At 33.4% G+C, this 15,609-nt stretch overlaps 1 protein-coding gene across 1 annotated transcript in view; it reads right to left on the bottom strand.

Moving 5' to 3' along the window:
- The window catches only part of LOC130445734 (acetylcholinesterase), a 365,089-nt gene extending 350,737 nt beyond the window's left edge, over window positions 1-14,352 (bottom strand). Inside the window, exon 1 of the mRNA XM_056781576.1 lies at window positions 13,058-14,352. Within this exon, the coding sequence (XP_056637554.1) occupies window positions 13,058-14,198 (1,141 nt within the window). The 5' untranslated portion in view covers window positions 14,199-14,352. The remainder of the gene's footprint in view (window positions 1-13,057) is intronic.
- Window positions 14,353-15,609: the final 1,257 nt, after the last annotated feature.

The raw sequence follows: 15,609 nt of genomic DNA, 5'->3' as shown, positions 1-15,609 counted from the left end.
AAAAATTTTAATGTTTCTAATGTAAATTTAATTGTTTTTCGTAAAGAGTTCCACCACAAAATACACACTTTAAATTAATATCATTCTCAAATTGTCATATTATTGGAATCACAGTTTTTAGCATGTAACTAACTCAACCTACCTTAATCTGACGCGCTCGAGAATTTCTGTTGATCAATTTTTTTCACTAATCTGATCCTAAATCCTTCACTGGCGACCTTATGTACGGCGTATATATTTATTCGACTATAATGAAATATTTGCAATAGTAGCAATGATATCCACGTTATGTATAAATGAAGTGTTATAATAGTTTACAAAACATTTAAGCTTATTGCCCTAATCTCCTGGGTAAATGCACGTAGGGTATCCTAAATTGTGGCTTGAGAAATATTTTTGTCGAGTTAAGTCGATTATAATATATGAAATAGTGAATTATTCAATTTCACAACACAAACAACTTCCAATAACTCATAGTGTGTATAAATTAATAAAATAGTGAGCATTTGTTATGCATAAATATGAAGTTTGACAATAAAAAGTTCACCGTGAACCATTCCATAAACTTCGGCGTGATTTGCAAATTAAATATATTTTTTATGAGCACAGAAGATTAATTTTAGTTGATTCATTTACTAACTTGAAGACATTGCACGATTCCACAAACTAAGTTTGTCGGCAACTTTAGGCCCCAACTCAAAAATAAGATCACGATTCAAGATTGGATTCAATTAAATTCTCCTCCTTTCCTGAAAGCTGGTTGAATTTACTATCACACCAAATAGATAAAATTTTAATTAAATCCTGTGAAATACCTATGCCAGTACGTTCACTTTTTCCTAACTATAACGAAACTATTTGTATCAACCCCCATTTCTTCTGTTAATTTTAAATTTATTTAAAATCACTATCAATCTCATACACGGAATGTTAATTAACTCCCATAAAACACTCACGGAAGCTCAACAAACATGTCAACATCGTTATATTTTGCCGAAACATACACATTCAGCGTGCTGGTGTGGGTATTTCACATGATTTAATCAGAGTTTCGATATAAGGTGTTTAATATTAAATTCAACCAGTCTATAAATTATTATAGAAATTTTAGATGGGATGAATTGTTTTGAAATTAGGGCATACAAAATATGGATTTTCTAGCAGTATGCGATTTTTAGCACGCTGGTGCAAATTTTTCTAGGGACTCATTTGAAATTGACACAAAATGTGGAAACAATAAATTTCTGACCAAATGAATATAAAACTGATATATGTTGAAAATACGATAACAACCAAGCTTGTCGGTATTTGCCTTTTTTTTTCTCATACTTTACAACGAAAATTATCACATGTGTGGAAAATAAATCTTAAAATCCAGACTTTTCCCGACTTATTTGCACAATGAATTTCATACTTTCTGTATGCATATTCTGTTTTCCTAATGTATACATATTGCCCCACATATCAACAGCCGGGACATGAATATAAACATGTAGAGTTCTTCTTAACCTTAACTTTTTAAATAAAAGAAGGTATCAGATAACTTAACTAGCAATAATAAACACATATATAGTAAAAAAGTACATAATAATAATAAATAATACATAATAAATAGTTGGAATGCCAAAGTTTGTAAGAACTTGCTTCTTCGAATATCTTAGGTGGATTTGTTTGTTACATTGACAACAAAAGTTTTAATGCCACCAAGCTTGAGCAACGAATGTAAAATTACTATCGGGTATCCGCGAGTACTTCTATATACTAGTAAAACATTCCTCCCTTTCTTTGGAATATATCACACTAATGTAGCACTTAGTTGAAATGCAAACATGTTAGACTATGCACATCGATTCGCTGGTCAAGAAAGTTTATTATATAACTCCTTTGTTTTTTGTTATTGTACCCAAAAGAATTAGGTTACAATCTTTTTTCAGATTTCCAAGTAGCTGCAAACTAGTAAACCAATTATTAACAGTAATGTTTCTTCCAGAGCCACGTACTTGTCCATAAAGTATAGTCACGACGTCTTTTGGCTAGGTGTGCTTGCTCCAAATTAACCTTTATACCATATCTAACAGGTTTGCTAAGAATATATTGACGGAAACTACATCTTCCGCAAATCGAATCTAGTTTTTCGACTTCGGTGTGTGGTATGCAGTTTTCAAATTGTCAAACCTCACATATAGTAATAAAAAACAATATCTTGGTTGCGATATCGTTAGTCGAAATAGTTCTACACCAATACCATTTTTGTTCCAAAGTTCCTCAAGATAGAGAGGATTAGAATTTAGAACACTGCTAAATAGAGAAGACCAATCCATGCTTTAATTTCAAGTAAATTAGTGGTTTGGCATCTCTTTTTCTCTGATAATTTTCCTGTTCCGATTGAATGTGTTGATTGACGTATTTAACTATAATATTTAGAAAGAGAAATCCGTTAAATTTTTTCTAGATGGTTTCACACCAGGAAAATGTTTGATAAGATTCTTTTTCCGTGTTCTTCGACGTCTGGGAGTTTTATATTCAGATCAAATGGTAGTGTCGTATTTGCCAATGAACACCGGGCCGATATGAGTTTTTATGTTTGGCCTCTGATTCCAAAATGTCCTGATCGTATTCACTAACAATTTCTGAGATTTTCACATTATCTTTTGACTCTTCTGAATAAACTTCATCGAAATCAGAGCCCTAATCTTTTTCATCCTCAGCTGAACACTCAGACATTAATTTTTGCAATTAACTGTGCTGCTTCTCTAACCTTTCAAAAAAGAATAAATTGCTCACTTTTGAATAAACCGGCATGAAATACAATAAAAAGTATGCCCACGTTAATATTTATAAGCGTAAAAGCAATAACATGAAAGGTCGCACGCGGACTAAAAGTTCACAAACACTACACACATAAAACAACTGCACCAATTGCGACGAATATCTGTTCTAACTGTTCAAAGTAATAATAAATTATTTCAAGAAACTATTGCTGAGTGGAGCCGCAAATGCAAGCGTACTCTGGACTTCTCCAATAAATAATAAAGCTGCGGAGTGAGAGTCCTCACGCGACCTCCGAAAAGTTGATGAAAGCAGAAGCATCATTTTATTTCATTAGAGCCTATATTCTTCACCATTTTTCACTACGTTTTTTAATAAAATGAATGAGTCATCGTATATTGATTATTTCATAGCTATACTGCGATCTTTTATTTCTTCTAGTCTTATGGTTATATCATATGAGAGATTGAATAGATCCAGACAAAAGATTTATCTTTATCTGACTACTTTTTACTGCGTTTTCACTCGATATACTCTTTCTATCATCTTAGCTTCTGATTGTAATGTAGTGTTCATATTTATATCCGCGACCAAGGTCCTTGTCTCTTAGTAGTTTCATTGAATGGTCATGTTGTATCTCCATTGTTATAATGGATAAAATATATATTTCATCCTAGTTAATATCCAAACATCTTTGTAAAATAGCATGAAAATAAAGGAATTCCTTTCTTGTGATTGGACCACTCCCAAACATTGAGTTTAGCTTTCCAGTCTCCTATGTAATCTATTATCTATAATTCATAAAGGTTTCCAGTTTATGGCTCAATCTCTCTTTTTCTTTTATTGACAAAATCCTGGTATTCCCTTGGATAAGCATAAAATTCTATTTTTTACAGTGCTATAATAAATGAGATATGCCACAAATTTCCTGCTCTCATAAAATATGTCAAATCAGCTGCTGACTTAACAATGGTGTTTCCTTTTAAAGCAAAGAGGGTGGATTTTATTACCTAAGACTTCTCCTAAATTAAATCCAAACTGTTTCAATTGAAATGACCACTAGTCTGATAAATTAACTCGGCTAAACGCCTCATCACAAAAAGTATAAATTTAGTGCCTTGATAAATAAATCAATATTACAGTGTTATTTGAACATTGTTGCTTCTGCAGACTGCCCATCAATTTGAAATTGCGACAACCGGAGATCTTTATCTGTAAGTATTTGAACTCCATTTCCTGCTGGATAACTTTGCCTCCAATTTTCAGTTTGCATCTAAAAGGAGTGTTTGATGGTGTCATGTATTTAGTTTTATGGACCGAAATTATCACATTAATTGATTTGGCAATGCAGTCGAATCGATATTATCTATTCTAAGCAACAAGAGAAGCGCGGCGTCATCAGCATAGCACATAAATTTCACGGTTGTCCATTTTATAGCCGTTCAGTACACGTACATTTTTATGACGTCGTTCATAATGATGGAAAATAAGAAAGAATTAGATAATTAAATTTACTTTCCCACATTTATCACTGAAACACTTTTAAACATATCCGATATACTTATTCGCATAATGACGTAGTACATACCTACTTGAATTTTTCTGGAAATTGACATCGACACGAAACGGTGTTAAGGTCTGTCATAGACGCATCTGAGTAAGCAAAATCGCAGAGCTAACTACCATCTTGTTGCGTGACTAACCAAGAAAGTTTTTATTCGATTTGTCGTCAAAATCGCGATTTATATGTGTATTGTGAATATATGTGAGTTTAATTTAGTGCCTTCCAACACGGAGATATCTACTGAAGTAGCGTAACATATTTTTGAAATAAACCTTTTACTATGCTGCTTATAAATTACCAGTACTTATTCTGTGGAATTATGAGTAAACAAAATAATTGTTGGACATTTGGTTATTGCTACGGAAATACTTAGATCTGCAACGTTCAATTAATTGCTAGATCATATTGATTGATAATATAATATAAAACACTATACAAAAATAAAGAAAATTTAGTGACGATGTGGGATCAGACGATAATTCAGTGCCTTTGTCCAATCTATCGATTTGTGATCGTTCTAATTAAAACTTGATGTACAGTTATAGAGAAACGTTGCCGTGCGCCTTCATGTTAACAAATTCTAAATTTTTCAGTTTCGATTAAAATAAAAACCTGTCACAAATTATAAACGCAAATTCCCAATTGCTTTTTTATATTAAGGATTATTGAATCGATGTTTTTGTTTCTCACCTTGAGTGGTCTTCGCTTATGACATTCTTGTATTGAATTATTTTTAACATTTATCTTTGGTTTTACATGTCTTTCACCTTAGATCTTCCACCAGATAAATGGACACGACACGTTATATAAGACGCCATTTCCACATCATGAATATCATGGAAGACCAGGAGTGTCGCTGTTACATGGAAGAGAATGGAACTGCATGCCACATCATCTGTGCCAGTACTCGCACTAGTGATGTCAAAATCGTTCAAATTATAGTGTATGATCGGTTTTAAAACAACATCGGTCTGGTAATTTGAAGTGAGGCGCGACAGGCCTATCTGTGGGATGGAAGGTCCTTGGATGCTTATTTATTAACCTACTACGAACTGTGAAAGGAACTTTATAGAATCATGTGTATAGTCTATCGCTGAAAGAAAACTAGCATATTATGTGGAAATATAAAAATTCTCAAAGAGCGGCACAATTCCTTTTACATAATATACATACCACACGCGTTACATAGTACACTTCAACTGAAAGTGAATCATTTTTTGTCAGAGTATAGAAATTTTCGACAATTAAGTATCAAAACATTCAAAAAAGTAGAGCAGCACATAAGTATAGGAAGTAGTACTAGAGAAGCTGTAGTTTGTTTAATAATAAATCAAAATCAGAACTTTCCTTTTACATCTCTTTCGGCTGTAGGAACTAGCACCATTAATCGAACCACCCTTACATTCAAAGCGCATCTTCAAAATTGAATTAATTTTCTGACATGACTGATAATAGAAGGATTATACGCTTTAGCTCAGTATCGAGTCCACATTTTGAAAAATAGAACGTATCAAATATCAGAAAATACGTCAGTGCCTACTTCCATTATGTATACACGGTGATTCAATAAAAGGTGACCAACAATTAGAGTAAGGAATGTGGCAAGACAAACAAATACGTCTTTTTCAAGTACTTGGAAGATACTTAGAGAGCAACAGCTACGTCCTTATCATTACAAACAAGTCCTGGACGATCTACCAGTTAGAGAGGAATTATTGTCAAACATTACAAGAAAGGACAGTCCTCAATCAAAATTTTTTAAAATGTATTTTTTTCACTGACAAGGTATGTTTAACAGTTTATGAGACAAGGTATGTTTGACTCCCATAATGCACACTCTTGGTGTGATGAGAATTCACAAATCAAAATGGCATTACATTACATTACCAACACTCATTTAAAGTTAATGTGTTAGCAGCAACTTTAGGTAACAAATTAATAGTTTATCACTTTCCACCTGGAAATTTAAATTGTGATATGTACCTGGATTTTTCAAGCAATCACTCATTCGAGATATTAGAAAATTTAACGCTAAACGAGCGTAGATCTCTATTTTTATGCATGATGGAGTTCCACCGCATTTTGATAGAAGGTGTCCTATAATGGGTTGAGTAACCATTTTCCTAATCGATGGAATGGTAGAGGTTCAGAAGCTCCGATTCACTGGCCTCCTGGCCTCATACGATTTTAATCCCTTATAATACACAATTTGGTCTCATCTTAAAGAAAAAGTTTATGCTACTGAGGTAAATTCACCTGAATAATTGAAATGACCTCATAGCTGACTCTCAATCGCTTGGAAGATTAATGGATTTTTCAGTAAAAAGGAGACTGGTGTATTAGTGAAAACGGAGGAAATTTTGAACAACTCTAATCGAACTCTATTTTATGTTATAAGCCTTTTTTTGAAATATCCATCTTGTGTTTTTTTGTTTAATAGATTTATCATTACTTCAAACCAGCATCGGTTATTACTTCATAATTTTCAAATCAAAATATCAAAATATTCCGCAAATGGTACACAGTATCGAGTTTTATCAAGAGTACCTTTTTGGCGTAAAATTAAATGAAGCTTAAGTTCACTTGAAAATTTGCTTAATAAATTCAATATTGAAAAAGTTGTGTTCAATACTACTTGGTACGAGCCCTCTATGAGAGTCAAACAAATCCATTGGATGAATTAGCTTCCAAAACATATTCGTATGAAATTTCAGTACAATGTTGTCAGTAGTTGCGGCAAAATGGTCAAAAATGTGCACAACTTTTTCCTTCAACATCCTTTATATTGAATACGGATAGCGTTACGAAGAATTTTTACTGAGCAAACCCCAAATATTTTCCAGTTTTCCATCTATCCTAGAGACGGGATCACCTTCTTCAAACACTTTATATATCGGCGAAAAAATTCATAGTAAGTGCTTCGGCGAAAATTGGTATATTTACTCTTGCTGTGCCTCAGCTATCAATTCTGAGGCATGACTATAGTAGACAATTTGTCGTCCTTGATACTAGAATAGCTACTTCCGACATTGCCTTTGAGATAAATAAATTATTTTCTATGTTAGCAATATAACTATAAGTCGGAAAGTTACTGACTAAATTAAAGCATACTGTCATATTGATTGCAATCGATATTAATAATGAGTTGGTGTTCTTTAAGGAATGGTTTTTCCAACTTTTTCAGCTACCGACTGCTTTGTAGATAAGAATATTAATTGAGATTTTCTAAAACAACAATTTTGTTTCTGATAAGTGAGAAAATTAGATAATCTCTCCCAGTTGGTTGTAGATAAAAACATAATACAACAAACAAATCAAATTCAATCGCCTTGAAGTAGTAATATCAAATGAAAGAGATTTGATACCTACTCAAGCGATAAAAGCATCATTTATCGGCAGATAATTGAGAGAAATATCAACAAAAAAATCAATGAGAACGAATGAAACGAAACCGCTAAAAACAATAAAGCGATTAAGCCTTGGATATAGAATGACGATTCAGAATATTAGAGAATAGCTGGGAATTTAGGATGTGATAAACTGCATTGGGAATCGTGGATAAAATTTATATGTAAATGGGCAAAAAACTGGGCATAACGACAAAGATATGGTATGAGAGCTGATCCCCAGCTTCTCAAGAAGAGCTCAAGAGTAGACAAAATAATCGAAATTATACTATACTCAAATATAATGCTTTAGGAACAACAAATAGTGTTTTATGAATGTGATTGTTCCAATTAAATTTAATTTCATGGATTAAATGTGCCAGGGTGTCTGCAGGGTGGTGCATATTACACAGTCTCCTCTCTACCATATTCCACATAAGTTCGAAGGGTAATCGGAATAACCACCATAAAACTTTAACGCAATATTCTTAGAGAACGCCATAGTGCGACGTGAAATATATCGACGATGTTGTCTAGTTGAGAAAGTATGGCAATGACGGTTTGTAAGACATTATCCACAAAATATCCAGCTGATTCGACAGTCATGTGCTTTGCTTTTCAACATCAAATTCAGTGTCTTCCTATGATAAGCATGTTCAACAGGACAAAATCTCAATTTAACAAAGTATAATTCTTCCTCATTTCCCCTGATCTAATCGTTCTAATCATATCAGTAGCTAGTATTTGATTCATTCAGAGCATGTTTTTAATATTGATATTTCTATTTTCTCTTTGTTAGCTCATTGAAGATGCTCCCATATTAAAACTCTTTGTTCCTATCAAAATATGAGTGCCATTAGATTATTTACTTGAAATCTTAATGAAGTTGTTTACGTAGAACCCAACTTGAGTTATTTCATATTAATATGGAGTTCTTGTAATATTAATGTGACTCAATCTTACATTGTTTATTTTCAATCCACTTTCGATACATTTGAAAGTTAGATTATTTTAATTTCGTGAGCTGATACACCGAGTTACAACATTCTGTCAGAATACATAAATCAATGCATATGCTTCAGATGAATAATCCTTGACCAGGTCGTAGCGTAAATTAGATGTATTCAAATGCTGAACGTACTTCATTAGCACCGTTAACGCATAATTTTATACTGCGCATAATTCTGATGACAGAACATGTTCTGGATCTCTAACCCGAACAGGCTAGTATGAATTACTTCAAAGTGTAGGAAACAGAACTATCCATATTTTTGTGAAATATTTTATCGTGTAGGAGTGAAAATTTTTATATTTTTTAATTTTACACTAAAGTTTTTCGGTATCACTTACATTTACAAAGTTAGGGTGGCTAGATCTTCCGGAATTATAATTACAGCTTTGACAGCTGAAATGATGTAATTAAAAATTTCGTATAAATTTGTTATTGGTATAACTTTGTTATAAACAATTGAGAAATATATTTCATGGAATAAATTTCATAATTATTCAAACAACGATTGATTTTGTGCACAATCACAATTTTTCGAGTTATGATTTTTCTAAAGTCAGTAAGTTCCAGTTAGAATAATTTTGGTCCGGAATTTGAAGATCTATCACTTGAATTTAAAGTTTTCTATCACTTTCTACCGTTTTTCCAAAACTGTAAAATTCTTCTCTCATTCCTCGTTAAAAATTTATTTTGGAAAATACGAAGTAACTAATATTCAATAATTTGCCGCAAAATTAGCAATTGAGATCCATTTCCTGGTCTACTACTCACAGTGTACCATGTAAAATGATGATAAATGTAAAGCAGATATCAATGATTTTCGACATTTTTACAGCTTACTGTATATGAAGTGATTATTCTATGAAGTAAATATGTATTTACTTCCCATCTTTCCACTTATATAAAAAATAAAGTCGAAAGATTTATTCACTGATATACTTGTACGAGAAAAAATACAGAAAAACTTTCAAAGTAACAATACGGTTCTGCTCTGAATTTTTTCGTTCGCCCGGTGATTTAAGGTTTAAAGATATAAAACTTCGAATTGTATTGTGTTCATCAAATTTGAATATGAAATCAATAATTCAGTTCAATGAGGCTTCAAATTATTTGTGCCCGAAATCGAAGGGAGAATTTGTATTATAATAGGCAGGATGCGTAATCAGGATGTATTTTATCCAATTCAACGCATTAATAGTGATGAATTCACACCAAGTTCAAAGCCTGTAGCAATTTAAATGAGAATGAATAAATAAATTTAATAAGACGGCGAAAACAGTTTTCGGAAGTTGCGAAATTTACTCTTTCGATTTTTAAATATAATACTATACGCTATTTAGATATTAAAATATTGGCCATGTTTTTTTTGTTCTGTAAGAGGATGAGATTTTAGTTTCACAGTTTTATTGAGATACTTTATTTGTATATGTATATGTATGTCGTCTCATTATAAAAATTAGCCGATTTTTAAGAGCACCAAATTTTTACAATTGAAAATTTTATTCAAGTTCAAGCAACAGTTCAAGTAAATGAATTTTTTTCGTTCATCGGTTTATCCGTAGGGAATTACTTTCCATTTCGGTTTTTCTAGCCTTTGTGCCAGAATGTCTGTAAGTGTAAGGAATACTAAATTCTGCAAATTTTATTCTCTTACTGCTGAGTTTTTAGAACTTAATACTTCATATATTAGAAAAATTTGGTGATTCAATATGAATGTATCAGTATGACAAACTATTACAACTTTCATTGAATATTTGTTATGCTAATTACACGATATTCTTTAGGTGTACTGATTGTGAATGTTATATATGATGATGATAAAGATAATAAGATCCCACAGGACTTTACAATTTCACTATTGTAGTTTTTCGTTAATAAGTTTATCTAGATAGAATAATCAGATCAACTGTTAAACGATCTGTTTCAGCGTAGTGGTAATTATCCACAATTCACATATCCTTGACACATTAGCTATTCGCCAACTCAGTTATTTTAATTACCTTGTCATTAGATTGTTCAAAATTTTCAACCAAATATGTGAGCTCAATGGATATTTGATAATATTTGTAACCGTGTCTATGTCTAATATAAAGGGTGAGTGTCTAGTGTGACAATGGTCAATAATTTCTCTCTTGTCCAAAAACGTTATGAATACAAATGGTAGACCACAAATGATTAAAAACTCCATTGAATATCAAAACACCCGTTCCTTTCTTTTGTCGATCTTGAGACTGCTTTTAACAAAGTTCAAATAGCTGATTGATATACTTTGAGAACACAGGACACCTCTAAATTAAATAAACGTAATAGAAGAGCTCAGCAACAAAACGCAGATCAAAACACAACTGGTGTTTACCGAACAAGCTCCAGTACTAACAGGATTTCGACAAGGTGACAGTCTGAGCCCATTCTTGTTCAATTTAGCTATTGATAAAATGATTGCAAGCGTAAAAGTTGTTTCTAGAGGATTCAAGATGGGACGGAGATCAATAAAGATATGCTACGTCGACGAGGCAATCTTGATAGCCGAAAACGAGGATGACCCGCAGCGTTTGCTATATCGTTTCCAAACCTTAACCGAAAACCTCAATATGCAGATATATGTAGAGAAGAGAACACAACCTCCAAAAACTTACAACAAGAGGTAAGAACCCAAGTGAATAAGGCCTCAAGAATCTCTGGCTATCTGCAGGACCATATATGGAAAAACAATTATATCATATCCACCGATAGTGAAATGCAGGGGAAATTGAGTGGACACAACAGAAACGAAGAACATGATGAGGGCAGCAGTGATGAAAACCTTGAGAACTATGGAATGAGCCTAAGAGATCAGATAACAAGCAAAGCTATAAAAGAAGAACTTAAGATTCAAAATATAGTACGAGATCGAGACGACGATATCGGAGAGACTACGTCAACAGAATAATGGAAGATCGACGGGCTAAATAGGCAAAGGATGAAAAATCTGCTTCAAGGAGATCTCCCGGCCGACCCAAGAGATGACATCTATTTATTGCCGTTACCAATTCTCTATATATTTACTTCCTCTTGAATGCAACATTTATAATTGTTTGTTAAAATTAATTAAAACAATCATTTTAGTGTATATACTTATATTACTATAAACTCTAGGTTTGTCTAGTAGATTGTAGACAAATTGATTCGATCAACTTCTGAATGAAGTCTAATCATCTTGAACATGGTTTAAGTGTGGTTCCCTAGAATAACGATTATTTGTATCAACCTAACTCAACTATTGAGCAAATAATTTGGTATAATACGTTAAGGTTTTTAAAAAAAAATAATTTTGACAGAAGTCACGCTTTGAAAGTTTTAGTAATTATTGGTAAAATCATGTTGCTGTTAAAAGTTTTTAAAAATAGTCTCCTGAAAACATCAGTTAAGTACGTGTATTATTACAGCATTTTTTTATAGAAGTATTATTTCTGTTGTAGTTTCCTGTTTATGGTTATTTTTATCAATAATAGCTAGAACGTATTCTTACGAAAAACAAACTGATATTTTGATGACAGCAAGAAATTGACGAGGAAGCATCATAACATAATTAGAAAGGTTTTCTTATCGATCGGTGTCGGATTATAAAAAAATAAATGATTAAAATCTTTGAATGTGAATGTTGAACTTCTTCGCAAATTAGCAATTTTAGAATATATTCTGAAAGTATTATTGATTTCATAGTGCACAAGAACTCCTGCTATCAGTTATGGAATTTATTTGAAAAAACAGGCTGAAAGATAAAGTTCCGGTAAAAAATTATTTGTATTCTGATGGAAGTCCGCATGCAATCAGACGACGTCATTTTAAACTTGTGTTTAAACTCAATTTATGGGCAGGAGTAATCCACGAACACCTCATGAATGTCGCTATTGAACCCACTAGATTAAGCGGTAACACGTATTAGATTATTCGCCAGTATATATAATGGAACTTACCAGATAATTTGCCATTAGTTTTTAGAAATAGCATTTCCTAGAGCTCCTCCTAATTTCACATTCACTAGTCAGAATAAGAACCCCTAATCTCTAATGAATGGATTAGTACAGGAGGTAACGCACATATAATATAGCCACAGCGATCTCTTGATTTGAACATTTGTAATTGATTAACAAAGTATACCTCGTTCTGTAAACACAGAAGACGAGAAGATGAGTTTTCTATCTTTGCGTCTTCTCGTTGACTGATTTTAATTGAAAAGAGTAACTATATTTTGGAAAAAAAATATGCTAGAAAGATCTAATCTATTTCTAAATGGAAAAAACTAATATTTATCTGAAACTGATGTAGATATGACTAAATAAAATTTACCTTCATCTCTGTTACTTCCTAGAAGAATTTCCATATCTTCATAGTCACCTTCAGCCAGCATATCCATTGGATGCTTCGGCATAAGTACACCATCTATAGTAGGCGTTGACGGAAATCCCAAAATACCCGAATATGAGTTCCATTGTTGCAAAGAAATTGTTTTCGCATCAACAGCTCTCATACAATCCATCACCTGTTGAGGATTGCTCTCAAGTACCGAAACATTGCAACCGCAATCTTGAATCAAGACTTTTCCTATTTCCTCAGCGCGTTCACCACTCATGTAACTCCAAGGTGCATTCATAGTTCCTGATTGGAGAATACCTCGTCGAGCTAAGCCTTTTGTAACAGGGCTTATTAAATGGAGGCTAACAGAACCACCTCCAGCGGATTCTCCGAACAGTGTTATAAGCTCAGGATCTCCGCCAAAAGCGGCCGCATTTTCTTTTATCCAACGTATAGCTAATATTTGGTCCCAGAGACCCATGTTTCCTGGAGCTTCTTCGCTTCCGCGAGGAAAGTATCGATTTAGATACAAAAAGCCGAAAGAGCCAACACGGTATTGCATAGAAGCTACAATGACATCACATGTTGATGCAATTAGGTCTGCATCGTAAATATCTAAAGTAGCGGTCCCACTCATGTAGCCTCCCCCGTAAATCCAAATCAAAACCGGTACTTTGGGCCTTTCTATGTTCTTATCATTATGATGCCTAACGCGCAGACGTTGGGGGACCCATATATTCAAGTAGAGACAATCTTCGGAAATATTTGTATTAGGATTCCACATTTCTTCGCCCTCAAAACCCGGGAAATATTCATACCGTTCTTGAAAGCACGAATTGGGCAACTTGTTGGCGTCAAGAATCCCATGCCAAGGATCTATGGGCACGGGTCTCTTAAATCTGAGCTGATCGACAGGCGGTTTCGCGAATGGTATGCCCGTAAAAACATGTACTTCGCGTCCTAGAACTGTCTTTGAATAACCACGCACTAAACCGCTACTAGTTTCAACTACCAGCGGATCCGTATGGAAATCTTTGAATTGCGAACTTCGCGTTGTGGTTTCTTCACTTGGCCAAGAGTATGCACACACCACGGTAACACTCGCGGCAAAAAAATAAAACGATAATTGTCCCATTTTTATTGGAGGGAATGTGTACAATTCACGGTGATACTTGTTGATTATTTGGGCATTCCGTAGTCGCGTGGCGCGTTGTTTTCAAAGTGTATACCGTCGACGTTCGTTACATTGGTCAGGGCTTGATGAAGGGTTGGCTTGCACTGACTCGACTGGTGCGAAACATCGGCGTGGAGTTGAGGCTTGCGCGTCGTTTCGGCGGGCCGGTGGCAGGCATACGAAAACTACGCGAGGATGATTACGATACTACGATACAGAGACGGTCACATAAAAACAAACTTTTCAGGGTTATGATTTTACGGAGCACTTCTGGCCAATATTCTATAAATCGATTAACTCGCTTCGCATATTTTTATATAGATACTGTGTCATATAATCGTAGTCTTGTCGTATGTTTTGTTAAATATAGATATTGTGGATGTATAATTTTCAGATAAATATCTTTTGAATGATTTTCCGAAAATATTATCATAATTTTTGTATAGCTTATTCTAAAACGTCATGTATTGTTGGAATTTCATAATTACTAGATCGAAATATTATAACTACATGAAAAATTTTGCATTGGATGTGTTGATTGAAATTCAGTTATATACTTTTATATACAATATTGAAGTTAGAGTTGTTTGATTTCAAAATTTGTCAATTTAAGTTCGCAGCATATGGGAAAAATTTATTTCCAATATTACAAGGAATATTTATTTTTGACAAAAAGCTCTGCATGACATGATATATAAAATCATTGAAATTTCACAATCTCTATTGCAAATCAATATTTCATGATTAGACAGAAAATTATTAAGTTCCTAATCATTGTTTATCTTTATCAATGTTTATTTCTTTTAAATTCCACTTCCTTCGTGGAAATAGTTATTTACACTACTATACTACAAAAAGTTCCAGACTAGTTAATATTGTTACATCTCGTGAAGTATATAATAGTAGGGGAGCCCACGATGCTAAATGGGGATTTACTCGAGCGTCATAGAGACCTATTAGGTTGCAAAGCTTAGATGATAAAAAGAAAAAAATGTTATATAATATATACCTTTTCATCGGTGGGGAAAGCGGCTATAGATTTTTTAATACGTAAAAAAATACTGTTGCAGGGACATACTCGAGCGCGTCAGATATTTATAGCATCAATGTACTACGTATTTTTAATAATGTACGTATGTTAATCTGATCATTTGCATGATGCGGGTGGTTGTACGTAAGGGTTAAAAATGAAAAAAAAATTTAATCGAGCGCGTCAGGTTTTCTAAGGGAGTGTTAAGTGCACCAAAAAAAAAGCTCTCATTCAATAATCTGACGATTTCGATCTGACGCAAACTCGCGGCTATTATAATAATGTGCAAAAAAAATTCGCCATTTTGAAATACTCAAGCGCGTCAGATCAAGATATATGTTG

The sequence above is a fragment of the Diorhabda sublineata genome, chromosome 1, assembly GCF_026230105.1.
Source record: "Diorhabda sublineata isolate icDioSubl1.1 chromosome 1, icDioSubl1.1, whole genome shotgun sequence".
In the NCBI taxonomy this organism is placed as follows: Eukaryota; Metazoa; Arthropoda; class Insecta; order Coleoptera; family Chrysomelidae; genus Diorhabda; species Diorhabda sublineata.
This window is presented reverse-complemented; position numbering and strand designations above follow the sequence as displayed.